A 21,887-nucleotide genomic window follows, 5' to 3' on the forward strand; every position below is an offset into this window, starting at 1 on the left:
AAGCCTTAACTTCGCCGCTGATTAACTTCGCTGAAGAACTTCGCAGATGATTAACTTCGCTTAAGGTAAGCGAACTTAGGAGGTAGGCGGAGTTGTAGAGAACTTCGCTGAGTTTGGCGAACTTGAGAAGGTAGGCGAAGTTGTGGATAACTTCGCTTAACCTTATATCTTCGCTGAAACCCTACGTATCCTGACGGCAACTTCGCCTGATGAACATGGACGTTTTTGCATATCTGAAATCTGGATTTTACGAGGTTTTTGACGGTGCAAAGGCTTGAATACGATGGTAGGAGGTAAGATTGACTCAAAAACACAGAAAACACGTCCCGCGAATAGTCGAAACGGGACGATTTCTACACCCGCGTGAATATCCCGAACCACACAATCGAGCAAATGCTCTGATACCAATTGTAGGTTCCCTGGACGGATCGCACGAGATATCTCGGTCTACTCAGGTGCGGAAACCCTGCATAGATCGTTACGAGTATAGAACACGAATCACACGAACACACGTTATATATTATAACTCAAACACGTGATGTAATATCACTGTTACAGACTCTCGTCCTCACGTTACAATGAACTTGAACAACTGACACGAACTTAAACAACGATTACAAACCAAGCCGTAACCTAGGACTATTTATACACGACAACTTCGCCTGGCATGTTCAGGCGAAGTTGTCCATAACTTCGCTTGACTAACAAGTTCGCCTGTTAAGCGAACTTATCAGTAACTTCGCTTAAACATACAAAACATAATTAAACATTATAGACTCGATTACAGACACTAGACTATGAACTACTGACATTATGCACCAACAATCAGCCAAGATTTTGATTTAATATTTAGTGATTACATAAAAAGATGTATAATTAATTGGATTTGTTCTTATTTTTTTAAAAGTTATACAATTTATGGGGAAAAAAAACTCTCAAGATCAAAAGCATAAAGAAAGGCATACAGTTTCTTGGCCTCAATGAGATACTTTTAATTTAATCACTTTATTGAATCTTATTTCTATGTTTTTCAATTTTTTCTATAGAATGCCAATTTTAGATTAACATTTTATTGATTTTGTTATGTATGTAGCCTAATAGGCAGTGATGGAATCAATGCAAGCATTGTCAATAATAATAAAGAAAACTTCAATATACAAATTTGTTGGTTCTGTGGTTCTTATTCTTTTGCAGAGTCGAGTATAGTTTTATAATTTTAACTTCTTTTTTTATTTCAACTGTTAATTTATATTTTTATTTTAAATGAATACAAGGATTACGATCTGCACAAGAAATTGGAGTTGTGTTAGTACAAATCATATCTTTAGTATGGTTTAATTCAATTAGTACAAATCATATCTTTAGCATGGTTTAATTCACAACCCCTGTTAATGTACTTTGTTTTATTTTTACATGATGGGCTTAAAATTCTATCATCAATTGATGTTATGCTTATGAACTTATGATGGTAAGTATCAAAATTTGATTATGATATGCTTTCTAAAATTCACATCTATATTCGTCAAACTATTAGTCAAATATGCAGTCCAACTTTCGTTAGTTATTTACAGAATTTAACATTATGTTTTCCATTAGCTGACATTTAACATTAGTATGTTTTTTTCATTTATCCTGGCAATTACATTCATGTGAAGAAGGTATATTGACTAATGCGAGAGTTTTATTAAGATTTATGAATGGCCTTATCAAAAGTTCCAGCATACAAGGAAAAAAGATACTGATTCTTTATAAACAAGGTATTAATCAATACAACCACAAATGTAAACTACAAAGAAATTTTTACTAATTTGTAGCATATTTGTGTAAAATTATTGTTTTGTAATTCATGTAATTTTAATGTAAATTGTCATTGTTTCAACATATATGATAATTGTGTTGTTGACTGTATTTCACTTAATGACTCAATATTGAAATTTTCATCTATTATCCGTGTAATACACGGGCCTCAAACTAGTTTCATTTATACCCTTCAAAACTAGCATAATATCTAATATACTTCATATTTATAGATTTACCAGTTTCATTAAATACAATATATATTATGACCATTATTATACTCTTAGACTTTTACATTCTAGTGCATGCTTTAAGGTAACTCCACAAGGGTATAAATGTCATAAATTACAAAATGGGTTTATTTAATATTATGATTTTTATCATGTAAATATGATAGTATACCAAGCTTTTGATTATTAATAATATATTTTTGAAGCATCTTACATTTTGTACTAGGGTCATATCTGCACAGGGTCAAATCTGCACATTTGACCAATTATCAAACATTTTTGTTTAATATGTGCCAAAGTGTAAGGCCCCGAACCTCGGGATCCCCACAGTTGATAATTGTAACATCCTAAAATTTTAATGTTGAATAAAGGAAGTTATGTTTAGTGATTTCGCGTGATTAATTAATATCGGGTAAGGAGCGGACCATGGACTTGGATTAATTGAGATGGGTTAAACGAGAATGGGCCTTAGATCCATGGGATTTCAGGGATATAAATATCCCCTAAACCCAAAAATATCTTCCATTTCCACCTATTCCAAACACACTCCAAAAACACACTACACCACAACTTCGCCGGCGGCCGGAACCGGGCAGATCCGAGGAGAGGAACGGGCAGATCCGAGAGAGAGAGAGAGCGATTAGTTGTGTTAACAAGTTAAACGAGATCCAAACAAGCTCAAAAAGGTATGATTCTTGATCTTTGAAGTTTAAAGATCTAAGTTTTATATTGTAGATACGACCGAAAATGGTCGGGAACGTAGTGGGTGATGTCGAACCATAGCAAGGGTGTTAAAATCGCCCAAAAATGCTGGACAGAAACCGAACAGCGGCTGATCTGGGCAACTTCGCCTTCAAAGCGATGAACTTCGCCTGCAAGCTAAGTTCGCCTGATGAACTTCGCCTGCAAGCTAAGTTCGCCTGATGGCAACTTCGCTGTAAAGTTAAGTTCGCCTAACTAGTAACTTCGCCTGAGGCCAAGTTCGCCTGATGACAACTTCGCCTGAAGCCAAGTTCGCCTGTTGGCAACTTCGCTGTAAAGCTAAGTTCGCCTAGCTGGTAACTTCGCCTAAAGCTAAGTTCGCCTAAGGTTTAACTTCGCCTGCAAGCTAAGTTCGCCTGATGGCAACTTCGCTGTAAATCTAAGTTCGCCTAGCTGGTAACTTCGCCTAAAGTTTAACTTCGCCTAAAGCCGAGTTCGATTAGGAAATAAATTAAAAGCGATAAGTAAAAGTAAGCTAATACTAGGCCACCAGATTAGATCAGGCGAGTATTGATACGTGTAACTTGTACAGTCAGCCGAGCTCAGTTAAAGAAGGGATTTACAGCTATCAGAAGAAAGAAGCAGAGTTTAGGTGAGTTTCTAGCCCCATTCCTTGTTATGTTTTCGGGGCTGTGTGCATACTCGATGTGTTGTTAATACATTTATCCTAAGTGATAAGTGTATGTCATATGTGATATGTGTGATAGATATGAATGATTGTTTGTCGGTACGCGAACGATCTTCGGATATTGCACGTACTGTCAGGTTAAAAATAAAGGTACGAATATTATATATCGAAGATGTATGAATATTTCAAATGAATACTTGTCGGGGCGTGAACGATCTTCGGATATTGCACGTAACGACAAGGGGTATGGTTGTTAAATGAATGAGGTAAAGAATGCCTAGAGTGTTCTTATGTTATAATGTAAGTATGTGTATATAGGTACACGAATGGCATGTGAGTTCTACGTTCGACATAGTAAGTTAGGATGGCAAATCCCTCTAGCTTCTGTCGGACATAGACTCGGCTGGTGATGGCGTAGTTAAGGACTGCGAGCCTTATACGTAAAGTAGATGATATATGTAAACGTAGATAAGGACTGCGAACCTTATACGTAATGTAGATAGGCGTCAGCATAGGAAAGGACTGTGAACCTTATACGTGCTGTATTTGTAGCATAGGGGAGGATTGCGAACCTCGTACGTGCTATGAATTAGGTTGCAACATAGGGAAGGACTGCGAACCTTGTACGTGTTGTGGATGTATTTCAGCATAAGAAAGGACTGTGAACCTTATACGTGCTGATTTTGTAGCATAGGGGAGGACTGCGAACCTCGTACGTGCTATGAATTAGGTTGCAACATAGGGAATGACTGCGAACCTTGTACGTGTTGTGGATGTATTTCAGCATAGGAAAGGACTGTGAACCTTATACGTGCTGATTTTGTAGCATAGGGGAGGACTACGAACCTCGTACGTGCTATGAATTAGGTTGCAACATAGGGAAGGACTGCGAACCTTGTACGTGTTGTGGATGTACTACGGTATAGGGAAGGACCGCGATCCTTGTACGTACCATAAATGGTGAACATAGGTAAGGACTGCGAACCTTGTACGTGTTCACGACCTTGAGTACAGGTATAGACGGTGAACTATGAACGTACTCTCGGTAGACTGAGGTTAGTGATTGTAGATATGTATGTATGGTAGCAAGTATGTATGTAGAACAGAAGGGTAACTAGTGAAGTATGGATATGTATCTACGGATATGTGTGTATGTGTATGTATTGTATGGCGTTCGATTAACTAGAACTCACTCAGCGTAGCTGACTTTTAGTATGCACGCAGGTGAGCTGATTATAGAGTTAGCATGAGGATGACACACGGCATGGATTGAACGGCTGGCATCTGAAGAAAGAAGTAAAGATGTTTTAAATATAAAGTTTTGTGTTATGGTATCAAAGAAAAGATTTAATGTTTTGTAACAAATGATTGATGTTTTATATTCCGCGAAAAGTTTTAATAAACTCTGATTTGAAGAACTGTGTTTATGAGTAAATCCGACGCTAAAGTAGGGTCACCGGGTTCGGGGCCTTACAATAATCATTCAAAACACTCGTAAAAATAATTAAACTTAAAAACAATTATTTTCATTAAAATAAGCAATTCAGAGTATAATTCAGCGGAAAACATAAATAATAAAATAAGTTCCCGAAACCTGGGAATTTTGCCCAAAATCAACATAGTTATCTTTAAATAAAAACTTTCAAAAATAAATGTTTAATAGTAAAACTTCAATTCCCGTATGCCCTTCACCGTCCAAGTAGCTTCGTGCACGTCCAAGCGATAACGCATCCTCTTCCTAACCTGAAACTCACACTAACATGCACACAAAGTCAGCTTGAGCTGAGTGAGTTCAAGTTTTAAGTAAATAAAATCAGTAAATAATAGTTATGATAGTCATACCAAAAGTTTAAAAAGATAAAAGGGTGCATCCATCAAATCGTCATTACCGAAACTAAACATCCTCATACATACATATACAAAATGTATATCTAAACATCCTTTCAATTACATCTCTATATATATCACAGTATATATATAACATCCACGTATAACATCAGGGTCGAGCAAACGTACAACCCAAACACGTAACATCAGTGCATGCAAACACAAAGTAGGCATACACAACATCAGTAGTCGGAACGACTACAACATCGCCATATATAGGCCAAGAAATAATGTATGTATATATATATATATATATATATATATATATATTTAACATCCCAAGGCCTACCATATGCTAGCAAGCCTATATAAATTCGTTTAAAATCTTTCATCATGTAAGAAAACACTTAGGTGTGCATGCTAGCCCAAAAGTAAAAAGATATATATATATATATATATATATTTAACATCCCAAGGCCTACCATATGCTAGCAAGCCTATATAAATTCGTTTAAAATCTTTCATCATGTAAGAAAACACTTAGGTGTGCATGCTAGCCCAAAAGTAAAAAGAGTAAAAAGGGCATCATGAACTCACCTGAAATCAATCGAACACCTGCAACGAGCTAGGAAATTCCTAAGTGCACGATCACAAGTAAGGGCCTGTAAATTATACATAACATGTTACTAACCTAGACCGTAAGAACACTCTTGCCTAATGGGCCGTTCAAGCCCAACGCTTTGGCCCAAGGTCCAACACTTGGCCCAAGGCCCAACAACTTGGCCCAAGGCCCAAGGACAATCAAATCGGGTTGAATGCGCGTGTAATAAACGTTAAAACCATTTATTAACGAATCAGCCCCGAATGGACCAAATTCCATTTTAAATCTTTTCATTCATCAAGATTATGGCACCCGAGTTGATAGGGTTGACGGTTCCTTTTTACAACTCTTACTTTAACGTTTAAACGAAAATTCGCGCACCGCCAACTCGATTGACGAAGCACTAACCACAACAGCCCCGAGCGAAAAATTAATTTTTCCACAGCCCTTAAACCCCCCTAGGGCTGTACAAACTGATTCGGTCAGTCATCCGATCAATTAACGCATCAAACTCAACAATTTGCAATTCTACACCCGATAAACCCTAGTTTTCGAACTAAAATCGATTAACCGACCTAAAAACCTCCATCGGCCATGAAATTATAATATGATGTACATGTCATACCTAGTGGGATTTTGATGCGAAAACCTCACTCAAAACAGCCCCGAAAACGCTCAATTGGGCAGCCACCCGGTTAGCCTACAACATGACGTTTTTCGATCAATACGGGCAATATGAGGACCAATTAACGTGAAAAAGACTTGGGGAATCGTAGTACATACCTTGAATTGAAGTTCTAAGGTTTAGAATTGGCTGCAAAAAAGAAAAATCACGGGTCTTGGCCTTGATGTTTCTGTCGATCGCAAACAGCCAAGGGGGCTAGGGTTTTGTTGTGTTATAACATAAGATATTACACTCTAGTCCCTCCAGATTGAGGTGTAAGGAAAAACGGAAGGAATACTTAGGTTCTTTAACGTACCGGGATGACGTAAAGGCTTCTGAGAAACGTTGGTTAAGTCCCGAGAATTATACATACTTTACAAGCTTTAGTTCTTGAAACCGGAATTAACGGGTGTTACAAAAAGTCAAATGCTGCATGTTTTTTAATGGTAGTGACAAATAGGTAACTTCATATGTTTTTGTGAAAATCTCAATTTCCAGCTTTTGATAATATTAATAATTTCAAAGATTTAAATTTAAAGTTTTCTTACAGTTTGAAACTTAGGATGATTCTTACGCAGATTATCTCGTTCTTGTAATCTCTCCACAAGACGGTTCTACTGTCAGCAGCCAGTTCGTTATAAACAAGGGTAATCTAGTAATTTCACATAACGATAGTTAGCATTATCATTGGATTCTTTGGAGGACCTCAAAAGATTCGTATGGCCATCGATTATATGCATATCTACCGACACACAGTACAACCTTCAATGTTTCAAGTACACATTGTGGTGTGGTGGGGTAGATAGTACCACAAGTTCATATTGATTTATCTTGAAAATGACCACTTTTTGTCATATTCTTAACCCATATGTTTTTCATTCACAAACTAGGTAAACCTTCTCCAAAGATTTCATGAGTATAGGAACATAGAATTTTATCCAACCTACCTTTTTGAAGCCATATTTATCCAATGTCCTACCTTATATTATCACTATTTTTGTACATTAGTTTGGACCAAATCTCATTGTTGTAAGCAAACCGATCTTTCGGTGGGAAGTTCGTTTATGTTCGTTCATTTAATATATGAGAGGGCTGGCAATTCGTGTCTTAACAGGTAAGCAACGACGCACTTAACACATGTATCAAACATGAATACTACTCATTTAACAACTTTATATGTCATGACTATAAAGCAGTTTTAAGTTTCATATATCAATAAGGGGAAATCATGAATTCTAGCCAACTAATTTCAATTATTTAAGTAAATAAAAAAATCACATATCGCATTTTTTTTGTTTAACAGGTCTTATCGTGTCTTAAACAGGTATCCAATTAAGGAATATCGTTCGATCAAATAAATGAACGAATACGATATTGACATCGGCCACTGTTTGTTCGACTGGGTTCGTGAACGTTCGATAAGGTGTTCGTTTATGTTCATTAAGCTTATTGTATAGATTTAAACAAAATTATTAACTATAATAGAAATATGGGAAATATATATACATATATATATATATATATATATATATATATATAGGATTAGATTCATTTCAGAAGTGTTTCTTATTGCGAGAAGAGATTCTAACCAATCGCATAATTTCTTTTTTATTTTTTGATTATTTATATGCAAGGGTATATTAGTGAAATATAAAGTATTTTTTTTTGTAACTCGTGCTCATTAATGGTTTAATAATTAATGATAAATTACTAGCAAATGGTAAGTTACAACTATTATTATTATTTTTTATTTCATATAAAGTTTGAACCATTGGAATCTACTTGATCTAAAATCATTTTATTTTAAAAATGGCTAATTATTGCTATTATTATTATGTAATGTAATGTAGATGTAGCTACGTAATATGGTGCAAGCACACTTTAAAATGTTGTGTAGTTATAATTAGTGTAGTGTAGACATATCTAATATAGTGTAGGCACACTTTTAATGTTGTGTAATCATAATTAATGTAGTGTAGCATATCTAATATAGTGTAGACAAAACTAATTTTGTGTAGGTAAAACTAACATAGTGTTGACAAAACTAATGTTAAGTAGACATATCTAATTTAGTGTAGACAAAACTAATGTTGTCTAGGTACACTTTCAAATGGTTGTGTAATCGTAACTAGCATAGTGTAGACATATCTAATGTAGTAGGTAAAAAAATGTAGTGTATGAACACTTTTGAATGTTGTGTAGTTATAACTAACGTAGCATCTAATATAGTGTAGGGGAACTAATGTTGTGTAGTAATCAGTTTATTTATATAATAAAGTGTTGGCAAAAAAAATAAAAATATGCTTATTTCAATACATTATATGTACTAAATAAACAAATCCGTAATATACAATATAATGTTGCAAAACTTATGTGTTTTATGAACACATTCTAAAAACAAATAAACAACTTACACAACCTTAAAAAAAGATCGTAATTTTAATGAAAAAAATAAAATAATATTAGCCTTTTAATGAGCATTAAATGGACACAAAAAAGTAACTACTTGCATTAAAATATGGTTTAATGAGGCATACACCACAAAAGACATATCTAACCTTTTTATTAAATTATATGTCATGAATATGTGTTTTTTATTACGAATTTGCCATTTATAATATGGACCACTGATTAAACATAATCAATGGTTCATATTCATTTCTCGCATTTTTCGTTATAATATCACTTCTCGCATGATCCTTCCCCTATATATATATATATATAAAAGTATTATGTAATTAATTTATATGAAAATTAACATATGAATATAACTGTTTGAAAAACACCAATGCAAGCTTGATAGCCGGACCAAACCGTTATGACACTTACCATTCTCTGTTAGTGTTAGCTCGCTTGTGTTCGTGAACCGTTAGTCGTTCTCAACCAAGTTCATTTCCTTAATGAACAAACACAAACAAGAGAAGCCGTTCAGTTTGGTGTTCATGTACTGTTCGCTTACAGACAAACATGAACAAGGCCTTGTTCTGTTCCGTTAGTTTACAATCCAACTGATAAAAGCCCTTGAGTCCTCATTCCTCAGCAGAGGTCTCAGGTTCAAATCAAACTTCCACTAGTTCCGGCGAGAGCCATGTTAAGACAAATTCTAGTAATAATAATTTAGGTGGGTGTAGTAATATTTATAGTAAGTTGTGGCTTTCGTCCCTATGCCTTGTTTGAATCCGGGGTTTTAGTCCAATAGTTTTAAATCTGTGATTTTCGTCCATGTGGGTTCATTTCACTTGCAATTAAACCCAAATTCACTAATCCCGTTAAGTCTGGCCGTTAAACCCATTAATGTGTCCTTCACGTGAGGGGCAGTTTTGTCATTTTTCTCCCCATTCCTAATTTGCCAGCCCCTCACGTGAGGGGCTGGGGTGTATTTTGGGAATAAAAGGACAAAACTGCCCCTCACGTGGAGGTCACGCTGATGGATTCGACGACCAGATTTAACGGAATTAGTGAATTCGGGTTTAACTGCAAGTTAAATCAAACCACATGGACAAAAATCATAGATTTAAAATTACTAGACAAAAACCGCAGATTTGAACAAACCACATGAACGAAAACCGCAAACCACAGTTACTCTAATATTTAAAAAAAAAAAGTGATAAAATATGAAATATGTATTTATTTTTATTTTTAAGAAAAAAAATATGAAAAAATGACAAGAAAATTGAATGAGGAAAGGAGGTGTGTGAATAGGTAGGGACAAGGTTCCTTAAATTCGAGTGAAAAAAGAAAGTGGTCCAGATCAAAATGTGTGTGTGTTGTGTAGTGTGTACTCTTCATCTGTCTTTATGGTTCCACTCCTTTTTTTGTACTCTCACTGCAGTTGACCCCATCTCATATATAATTCATTGTACTTGTGGACCTTTCTTTCACTCCTTAAATTCTCACTTATCTAACCTTTTAACCTTCTGTTTTTAATTAACCATAAAACCCAACTCGAACATTTTGGTTTGGTCCTAACTGCGGTTTGGTTTTTGGTTTTGTCGAATCAAAATTTCGGATGTTTAGTCTAGTTTGATTTTCTGTCATAAAATCAAACTATCACTTTTTGCTTGTTTTTTATACTGGATTTTCAGCTGTCTGGTCTAGTTTGGTTTTATTACAGAAAATCAAACGAGACCAGACAGCCAAAAATTGGTACTTGATTTCTGGTTTGGTTTTTTATCTAGTTTGGTTTTCTGTCATAAAACCAAACTAGACTAGACAGCTGAAAATCCGGTATCAAAAACAAGCTGAAAGTGATAGTTTGGTTTTATGACAGAAAACCAAACTAGACCATACAACCGAAAATCCAGTATTAAAAACGAATTAAAAGTAAACCAAGTGGTTGTACTTGTGGACCTTTCTTTCACTCTTTAATTCTCACATATGTAACTTTTGTAAGCTTTTGAAATCTAAGCTTTTGAATTCTCACATTTTTGGATGTTTGTTATTCTAATAGCATGTTGGTTCAGGTCCTAACTGCGGTTTGGTTTCTGGTTTCGCTGCATCAATATTTTTGGATGTCTGGACTAGTTTGGTTTTCTGTCATAAAACCAAACTACACCATACAGCTGAAATCAAGTATCAAAAACGAGCTAAAAGTGATGGTTTGGTTTTATGACAGAAAACCAAACTCGACCGGACAGCTGAAAATCCAGTATAAAAAACGAACTAAAAGTAAACCAAGTGGTTGTACTTGTGGACCTTTCTTTCACTCTTTAAATTCTCACATATCTAACTTATATAAGCTTTTGAGATATGGGGTTTAATTAACCATAAAACCCGACTAGAACAACCATTTTTGGATGTTTGTTTTTCTAATAACATTTTGGTTTGGGTCGTAACTGCAGTTTGGTTTCTGGTCTCATTGTTTCAATTTTCAAAGGTTTCGGCTGTCTGGTCTAGTTTGCATATCTAACTTTTAAGCTTATGAGATCTAAGGTTTAATTAACCATAAAACCCAACTAGAACAAACATCTTTGGATGTTTGTTTTTTTAATAACATTTTGGTTTTGGTCCAAACTGTGTTTGGCTTTTGGTTTCGTTGTTTCAAATTTTTGCCTGTCTTGTCTATTTTGGTTTTTAGTCACAAATCCAAACTAGAACAACCACTTGGTTTACTCTTAGTTTGTTTTTTATACTGGATTTTCGGCTGTCTAGTTTAATTTGGTATTCTGTCATAAAACCAAACTAGAACAGCTATTTGGTTTACTTTTAGTTCGCTTTTGATAATGGATGCTCGGTTCACTACATGTTCACGTCCAAAACTAGTTTGTTTGTGTCTGAAGTTTTGAACGACCTGCTTTTTTCTGGTTAAATGATTGTTAAATTTCGATGTGTTTATTAGAGTTGTTTTCAAAACTATAAAATACAATGAACTATGCTGAAGAAAATGAAGGATGTAATTGCAAAGAGGCAAGAATCCGAGGGACTATAATGCAATTACATATTATAGCATTTTGCTTTGTGGCTATCTTTGATAATATTGGCAAACCACACAAAAATTCCCTTACATATTCTATTGCCTATCTTTGGTAATCTCCAAGGTTATCCAACTTTATAAAATCATATTGTCATTTATTTAAATATCCTAATAATATTAATTAATTTAATTATATGTAAGGTTAAGAATTTGTACTCATTCAACAAATATCAGTGGAACAATAAAAAAAATTTAGAAAAGTTAACTTTAAAGAAAAAAAGTTAGTCATATTAATTATCATTAGTAACCTGTTGACAACTTTAATAAAAGTAAAACAAACAAGCGTATCCAGTAAAATCTAGTATTTCTTGAGTGAGATTTGTCAAACATTAGTGCTTATGTGGTTATAAAACTAGATGTAAGTGCTTATGTGGTTATAACACTTTTCCATTTAAATTTAATTATGTATCGAGAAAATGTGCATGTATATATAAGAAATCATAGTATTTCTCGTGTGAGATTTTATCGGATATGTTTGTTTTTTTTTATTATTAAAATTGTGATTAAAATGTCCAACTTGTTTTTTCTTTAAAGTTAACTTTTCTAATTTTTTTTTATTGTTCCACTTACATCTGTTGAATGAGTAAAAATTCTTAACATTACATATAATTAATTAATTATATATAGTTTGAGCTTAATTTGGAGTTTGTTAATGATCTCGAACTGTGCTCCTTTTTATTGTTCCACTTACATCTGTTGAACGAGTAAAAATTTATCGTTACATAATAAATTTTATCATATGTAATTATAATAAAAGTAGCTAAGTAACACATCACGCTAATATGAACTCATATTCATAAAATATATAAAACTAATTGAATATATAATAAATTAAAACTGAGGCTAACTTGGGCTTAAAAATTACTCACATGACAAGCTTGATTTTTAAAAACAGAGCTTGAAAGCCGAGCTCAAGCGAGTTCGCGACAACTTGGTTTGTTTCCACGGCTATGAGTTAATGTGTTAACATTGACTCGCGAACTTAAGGTGATTTTTATAAAATGTCAAATTGAATATTATATACTGGATTAAAAAATCTTTGTTAAAACTAAAGTTGAAGGCAAACTGGAAATAAATAATCCTAACTTTTATGTATCGGCTGATAATAATCCCAACTTTAAAAATCACTATCGGCGGTCTTAACTTTCAACTATTTTTGTCTCAATGGACCTCCGTTAAAAACACTTAACAAATTTAAGTTTTTTTCAAAGTTTCAAACCGATGTTTTAGGGCTTTTGATCGAAAGAACAATACGAGTTGACCGATGTAAAACTTATCTCGAAAAATCCAAACGACGAAACAATGTTTTAATTCGGGTGTTTGAATTTCCAATTAATAAAATTAAGTCATTTGAATCACCGTTTCGAGATAAGTTTTACATCAGTCGAATTGTATCGTACTTCTTATCAAAAGCCCTAAAACCTCGGGGTTGAATCTTGCGATTAAACTTAACAGTGTTAAGCGTTTTTTAACGAAGGTCCATTAAGATAAAAATAATTGAAAATTAAAATCGCTGGTAGTGATTTTTAAAGATGAAATTATTATCGGCCAATATATAAAATTAAGATTATTTATTTTCAATTTGACAAAGTTGAAATAGATGACATTTTTTTAATTTCACACACAAAAACAAAAAAACACAGCTTCAAATGAGTTGTATCATAGTACTCAACCAATGGCATTTCCTTGTATCTACCCTATTTATGTCTCAATTACCCACCAGTCAAGTACTCAACCAATGGCATTTCCTTGTATCTACCCTATTTATGTCTCAATTACACACCAGTCAATAAACTGACCTAACAACCTTTGTTGATATTCCTTAATTTAGTAAAATCTTAATTCTACCCTTTTCCTATAAAAGCCGCACACACCTTTTCTTTTCTTTTCTTTTCTTTATTTAATAAAAGAACTTTTTTTTACTTGATTTTTCTGTTTCTGTGCATATTCACATCAGTTTTTATTATTTGAATCTCACACGAAAAATCCAAAATTATATTTGAATCAAATTGAAGTAAAATTTCAGTTTTAATCTGATTCGGATCGTTATCCAATCGAATCAAAGTTGAATCTTTGAAATTCAAACCTAACCGACTTGATTATTCGAATTCGAACTATAAAACTATTTTTTTGTAAGGAATCCATATTATTTATATTTTTGCTACGGGTGGTGGCAATGTTGCAAAAATCCAGACTAGACGTTAATTAATCCCTGATTAATCGCCAGCCCCAATTTCACTGATTAATTTTGGGCTAATCGGCGATTTCCGGCAAGATTCTAGCCAATTTCCAGCAAAATGTGTTTGTGTATGTATAAAATAAAAATTACATATAAAATTGTGTGCTTGTATATATAAAACTTAAAATTATACATTACAGTCTAATTCGATTAATCTCAACTAATCCCGATTAATCGCTAGTCCCAACTGTAACATTTCAGTTTTTCTGTTTCATGTTTTGTACCCGACCCGGTTCGTGTCCGGGTGAATTATCAATAAAAGATTTCTTTTAATTATTTCTTTTATATTACTATCAAAGAATGGCAAAAACAAACCCTAACTAAACTTTAAACGTGTTTTGTACCCAACTCAATAGACCAAGGACCAAACTACAATTACCATTCAAAATTATAATAATAAAATAATCCTCCTTCTCCCTCCTCTAACTCACGGCCGTATACCCCCCCCCCCTCCTTTGCTTGATCCTTAATTCTCAGGTGTAATCGCAAAATTGATCTTCCAAATCTCTTGTTGATCAAAAACGCGTCCACCGACGTATTAAACATGGTAATTGAGTCAACATCGACAGCTAATTCGCTAAATCAAAATCCGCGGTTATATGAACTCTAAAACACTATATAAACACAACGTAAATTCAATTAAATTACACCACAAATTCCTCATAACACTGCGACACAAAGCCCTGACCTAATTGCCCTACAAGAAGCCGTTGAGATCTGAATTGGGTTCAAGTCCAGGCCGCGACCTCTGTTTCGTCTTTCTCCCCTGTTCCTTCACCAATCTAGGTAATTGAAACATGTTTATGAATCGTTTATGACTGATAATCGAGAACCCCAAATCAATTTAAACAAACAACAACCAAATCAACGAATTGAATTCTTAGGGTTTGTAATTGAATCTGGGTACTGGTTGGATCTGGTTATATTGTTTTGAAACCGATATCAAACACAAACTGAAGCACCAGCCTGATGGCTGGTGCTTCAGTTTCTTGTGAAGCCACTGAACTGGCCCAGGGTGCGGGTACGAACCCCCTTGGACCCGGTTTTTCATTTTTATTTTATTTTGTTTAAATCTTTGTTTTATTTTTAATTATAATCATAATATAATATTAAATAAACTTTGTTTTAACGAAACCGAACCTCGAAAGCATTATTTTGGCCAAAGTTCATATATATATTTTTTTATCTAAATATCTATATATATATATATATATATATATATATATATATATATATATATATATGCATAAATAATATGAAACAAAAATGTATTTTTATTTCAATCAATCTAGCTTAAAGATTCAAATAATTTTCTCGTAATATATATACCTATATATATATATATCTAAATATATATAATTAAATAATTGAAAATAATGTTTCATTTATATATACCATGTTTATTAATACCTAATATTGGTTATTATTATTTATAAAATCTGTCCCGATGATTGAGTATTATGTGTCTTATGTCCAAGGCTTGATTCAAAACTACTATCGAGCCGGGGGTCTCACCGGAAGCAGCCTCTCTATCCCTATGGGATAGAGGTAAGGCTGTCTACATCTTACCCTCCTCAGACCCTACCATAGCATTGCTATTGGTGGGATATACTGAGTACGATGATGATGATGATATTATTTATAAAATCTAATTACTTGAAAATATGAATATGATATATCACTTATATTAGTTACCAACTAATAATATTAACACTAATAATAATAATAATCTTAAGTATAGTAATAATAAATAAGGCATCTAAAACCTAAACGACTCCCATTTATCAAGCTGATTAAATCGCAATAATGACTAATAATATCTCATCGAATCTCAAATCATTATTGGTTCTTTTCCTCATTTATTAATACTATTGTTAAACAATTAAGACATTTTTGTTGACGTATCTCGAAGGCTTGAACGCGTTCATCTTCACTTTTAATATTATCTCATCCTCATTAATCCACCTATAAGGTAAGTAATTCACATCCCCTTTTTTTTAACATTTTATATTTTGGGGGCATTATGCGTTAAATCATTTGTCACTACAATTCCACTATTTGCGTTATATGATATTGCTCAATTAGTTATATGTGCAAATGTGACTATGTGTTTATTTTATGTTTTGGTGGTTGGTATCTCATCATCATCCTCATTAGTATGATCATACGCCGTCGGAATAACTCGTTATCCATGGGATTCGAGTGAAAAGACACTTTTATATTATTGTTATATTGTTCTTATGCTAGTTGTAGTATATTATCGCAAAGAATTGTCATTTTCATATTATATGTATTCAAAAACCGTGATTACTTGCTCAACTTTATGTTGACAAACTATGTATTTTCCCGCATGGCGCAAGTAGCTAAATTGGATGAAGAATCAAAGGATTAAAGAGTAGTTGGACCTTAGGATGCATGATGAATAATTAAAGACTATTTATTTCTTTTTATTTAATTGTTATGTTTATTTTTGTGAGACAATGTTTGCGCCTTTGTGTACTTAAATAATATGAATTTAATAATTTAGATATTGACACGTGGATTTATTTTATTGTCTTTTGAGCTATGATACAATTATGTCGCGCCCCGGCATATTCCGCCGTAGGTTGGGGTGTGACACCAACCTCACCGCCTGACTAGCGATTAGCGATTTTTACAACACTGGGTGATGATAGTCATCCTGCGCATGCCGAACTTCATTCTTGGTAACGAACATGTCGGGATGGTGTTCACCTCGGTACCACAGCTATAACCCCGAATTCCATCCCACCCGGCTTCCTTTTCTTCTTGGTTCTTCCAACACAGCGGGGCAGTCATGCCGCAATTCATTCCCGCCTGTATGCTTTTGTTCAGTACCGACCATGATGTACCGGTGTTCCTGCTCATACCGATCAGTACTAGCTTCCATGCTCCCGCGCACTCAGTCCACACCCTTATAACGCTTGTTTAGATGTAAAACAACAATTTGTTAGCTAAATTCACTTGCTAGAATATCGATTTTTTAATGGCACTTTTTAGAATATAGATACTAAAGTCTAAAATGGGTCAGTAAAAGTAAAAAGTGTCACTAAAGTACTAAAATAACTGTTCTGGTTTTCAAACTAAATAGTAAAATACGAGCAAAGAACTTTGGAATAAATATTAGACTTCTTTTAGACTAAGCATTGTGAGATGGCACCCAGATACCATCCTCCATTCCAAGAATCAAACCGGCACCAAATGTCCGCCAAATCATAACAAGAAGGCACGCGCCAAGGGCTTTGAGCCCCCTTTGGCACTACCATGCGGTTAACTGACCCAAGGTGCAAGTGTGCGAGGCCAACCAATTTTCTAACAAATCAAATTCATCCTGTTACATTCTTATATAAAAAGAAATTGAAAAACAATTGTGCTTTGAGTTAAATCATTACGCGTTTCAGGGAAAAGTTAGTAAGGACCCCTACCTACGTAATAGTGACGTGATAAAACGTTTTTCACTTTCTAGTTAAACAATTATGTTACACATAGTTTTAACACAATTAAAAACTCTTTTATCATTTTTAATGTCACTAAATAGCATTGTCCTTAATACACCGTGCAAATAAGATGAAATTAAAACAACACGAAATTTAACGTTAAGTGAAAAAGAAACCTAGGATACACATAAAACACAACATAAGAATTATATATCTTTGTCGTGTCTTTTATGTATACGCTAATTAATCACTTTTTGTTATATTAATTAATATATAATAAATATAACGCCAACACGTATCTTTTTTATTTCTCTTTTATCACATAGGGATTGAGATCATGTTGTATTCAACTTCTTGTGTTGTTCATGTTGAGCCAATGAGAAAAGAGAGAGATAAAATAAAGAGTCTTCCGTTGTTTATGCTTTTTATATGACATGTCGGTAAGTTTAAAATCAAAAGCTGATGGCAAAATTTGGCATTTCATATATTCTTTTTTATTTAATATTAAAATTTCAGAGTTTCATGATTTGGTTGGGGAACAAAGTGTCCATGGAGATTATGTTTTGATAGTTGGGTCAAGTGAAGTGAAGTGCCATGGGTCATGGTCTACACGTACTAGGTGTTATACTTTAATCTTCGATTTAAAGATTTGTAGGATTCAAAAAGATTTTGTGTTTTCTTATGAATAGTATTCCTTATATGTGTTTCTTTAAATTGCTTTTGTCTTTCATAAATTTTATATGATGCGTATGTATTTGAAGATACTTAGTTGGGTATGTTTTATATTCACAGTTTATTATTTACCATTTACTTCCATGAGTCCATCTCAACGTCATATCATCACTTCCTTCATCATTCACCTCCGCCAGTTAACCTATGTTGCACCATCATTCCTCATTCACCCAGGCTTATTTTCGGGTTTCTAACCATCTTGAAACTGGACTCCTGATAGGCGTTCTTTGTTTTTCTTTTTTTTTTCGTGCAAGGAATACAGAGTCACCAATGATGCATAAAACATATGTATTCTAGGAGATAATGTATGCATCCATATTGTTACGTTGTATATTATTACGCACAATTGCATATATAGTTATGCAGCATATGTTATAATGTACGTACATCAAAATTGAAGATATAAAACTTAAAAAAAAAACAATATTATACTCAAATCATACACAACAAAGCTAATGATTTTATGGTATAATTTTTTAAAAAATAATGAAGTACATAAAATTTATTTAATTTTCTTTTTCGATGGAGCTATGATTAAGATTTCTGTTAATTATATGTCAACTGAAGAACATAACATACACAATCAGGAAACGATGAAATATCAAGAGCATGTATTCACACCATCTATCGTCTAACACTTAGATTGTTATTAACCTAGACGTTTTGCTTTAAATATTTTGCTAAAACGCAAAACAAAAATATAATTAACATTGTGAAAAATATAGAGCCTGCAAAAAATATGTTAAAAAACATATAGAAGAACGTTGAAAGGAAATGAGAAGAAAAACCTTATGAATGGAATTAAAAATCGACTGTATGAAGGATGTGGTTGAAGGACCCGAAGAATTTTATAGTTGATGTGACAGTAAAAATGACTGAAAGGAGATATTTGAAGTAACATTAATCATAGAGAATAACTATAAAATGTTCAAAAATAGTTTTACCTTAATTTCTTATATCGAAAGAGAAGCAGAAACTAAAATAAAACAAATTTTTGGTTTGATGGGTTACTCTATTTCTTAATTCTTAATAGTACAACTTCTTGTAGGATTTGAAAAGCTAAAACGAGAAGATTTTTGAAGACAAGGATACCAAGATCAAAGACATAATTGGAGACTTAAACTCTCTCGGCTTCTTATGGTTTAAACATAGATCCAAATGTAAATCGATACGATGGTTAAAACTGGTGTAAGCTTGATCTTAGGTGATTTTTGTTTTTGGGGTCCTCTCCGAGTTGTGAAGAGGGGTTCGGTTGTTTCGACTGATTTGTTTATAAAAGTTTATAGTTTGAAAGAAACAAATTCTTAATAGTTATGAATATAATGTATCCTCCCATGTGTATTTAGACACCATAAGAAACCTTTTTGTTCTTATTATTTTTGTGGATCCAAATGTAAACTAAATGTCTCCTACTAGTTTCTATTTGAAAACACAAACACACACACATGTATACATATAATAATACAAAAGTTCTGTACAATGTACAAGCATGGAAAGCACACTGAAGCAGCTGACACTTGTACTTTAGACAAATATAGATAGCATGGTTAAGTGGGAGTATACCCATTGGAAGTCATTAAAAGCATCAGCACTCTTTTTCTTCATGAACACAGCTTCATTTGCATCTGTTGGGACAATCACTGATTGAAGCCAGATGTTGACTCTTCAAAACTTTAATTTAATTTATTTCTTTCTTCACATATTTGTAAAAATTAGGTTAATTAATGACTTAATAAATGCCTGGTTCTTATGTTCATTTCAACTCTTGTTCCTCTTTATCTTTTCCTAACACCATTTTAGGGTTTTTCGCTCATGAAACCAACCGAACAAACCAAACCGAACGATAAACATCTCGAGTTTCATTAGCTTGGAGTTTGATTCATAATTCATTACCGATTTTTTCGGGTTATATAGGGTAACCGAAAATATACATTAGCTTGGAGTTTGAAATTTTTTTTTAAAAAAAATCATATTTATAGTTCTAAATTAAGTAAATTGTAACATAATGTGAGAAAAAGTTTAAAACCATGAAACTTTTTTTGCTCTGCAAAATTATGAGCCGAACGAATTCGGATATCAAAAACTGATCCAAATTCATTTGGCTCCATCTGTGTATCTTCAAACCTCAATAGTTTGAGAAACATGTTTTTTTTAATCTAATCATGATAAAGATGGATATAAGTTATTTAACCTAATTTTCTTTACAACTTGAAATCACACACATGATAAAAATAATATCTTTGTTAGATTTCATGACTTATAATTAAGATACATGAACTAAGCATAAAAAATTAAATGGTAGTAGTTCTATAAAATATTAAAAATACCTCTAAATAAAACTTTAACATAATGTCACAGACGCAAGTCTAGACTAACTTGATCTTGAACCGGCTTCAAATCGAATATATAACTCGTGTTTGTCCCGATTCTCGTTGCACGCAACCCCTCTTTCGAAGATATCACTACGGGCAACGTATTAATCACCTGGCCATCACGGTTATATATTGTGTTTTGGGCATTATTAGGGTATCTCCATAACCCTAATGGACTCTCATTGATAGGTGTTTGATGAGAAGTGTAAATATTATTATTATTGTTATTATTATTATTATTATTATTAATATTATTAATATTATTGTTTGCATAGAACCTATGATGGTAGTTGGTGTTTGTGTGGTGGTAATAGGGTGGTGGGGTGGTGGTGAACCGGTGGTAGTTCATAAGACCATACATTTGCGCCTCCGTAAAGCCACCGTTGACCATGGTTGACTGAAGATGAGCTCTTTTTGCATGTTGTCTTTCTCTTTTGTGTGCATTTTGGTGTCCACCCAAAGCTTGTGAAGTAGGGAAGTTTCGGCAACAATAATGACACTCGAATTTTCGACTACTTTCGTTACTTTCTTTAAATTCTTCGCGGTTGGTTACTGCGTTGCTGTTGCTGTTGTCGTTGTTGTCGTTTGTGTCAAATTCGTCGCAACCAACGAAGTCTTTTCCGAAGAGGCGAATGCTTTTTTCTTTGATGGATGAGGGGCGGATGAAGGGGAGTTGAGAGAAAGATTGGACGTTCATGAAATCATGAGTTTGTTGGTCGGAATTTTCCATCGGAGAGCGGTAGCCGACGGCGGTTTAAGGGCGGAGGAAGAGGAGGATGAAGAAGGTGGATTGTAATTAAGTTACATGTTGGGTGAGGTAGGGTACCTATAAAGAAGAAACATGTTGTAGAAAATAATCTTTCAATGAAAATGTTTGTGTTGTGTTTTGAAAATACTTATTATTATTTAAAGTAAAAATAATAGTGATGAAAATATATTTATAATATAAATAAAATAAGTTTAAACATTATATAGTTATAGTCGGTAGCGAAGCTTTGACGAAACAACGAGGAGGGATGAAAATAAGTACACAGATTTTCATAAGTGGAGTTACGGAGGAGGCAGCACTCATTGATACGTACACAGATTAAAGACTAGGCATATTCG

General features: G+C 33.5%; 1 protein-coding gene across 1 annotated transcript; it reads right to left on the reverse strand.

Annotated features, from left to right (window-relative positions):
• Positions 1-20,753: 20,753 nt before the first annotated feature.
• On the reverse strand, positions 20,754-21,639 carry LOC143598889 (zinc finger protein GIS2-like). The gene has a single exon (XM_077076985.1). It carries the CDS (start codon positions 21,508-21,510, stop codon positions 20,761-20,763), a length of 750 nt encoding a protein of 249 aa, XP_076933100.1. The 5' UTR covers positions 21,511-21,639; the 3' UTR covers positions 20,754-20,760.
• Positions 21,640-21,887: the final 248 nt, after the last annotated feature.

This window comes from Bidens hawaiensis, unplaced genomic scaffold (genome assembly GCF_021521415.1).
Source record: "Bidens hawaiensis isolate Kalapana, Puna unplaced genomic scaffold, B.hawaiensis_p1.1 tig00051230_1, whole genome shotgun sequence".
Lineage (NCBI taxonomy): Eukaryota > Viridiplantae > Streptophyta > Magnoliopsida > Asterales > Asteraceae > Bidens > Bidens hawaiensis.

Coding starts and splice junctions, on each gene's coding strand:
- LOC143598889 (XM_077076985.1), bottom strand. CDS start 21,510: ATGGAAAATTCCGACCAACAAACTCATGATTTCATGAACGTCCAATCT.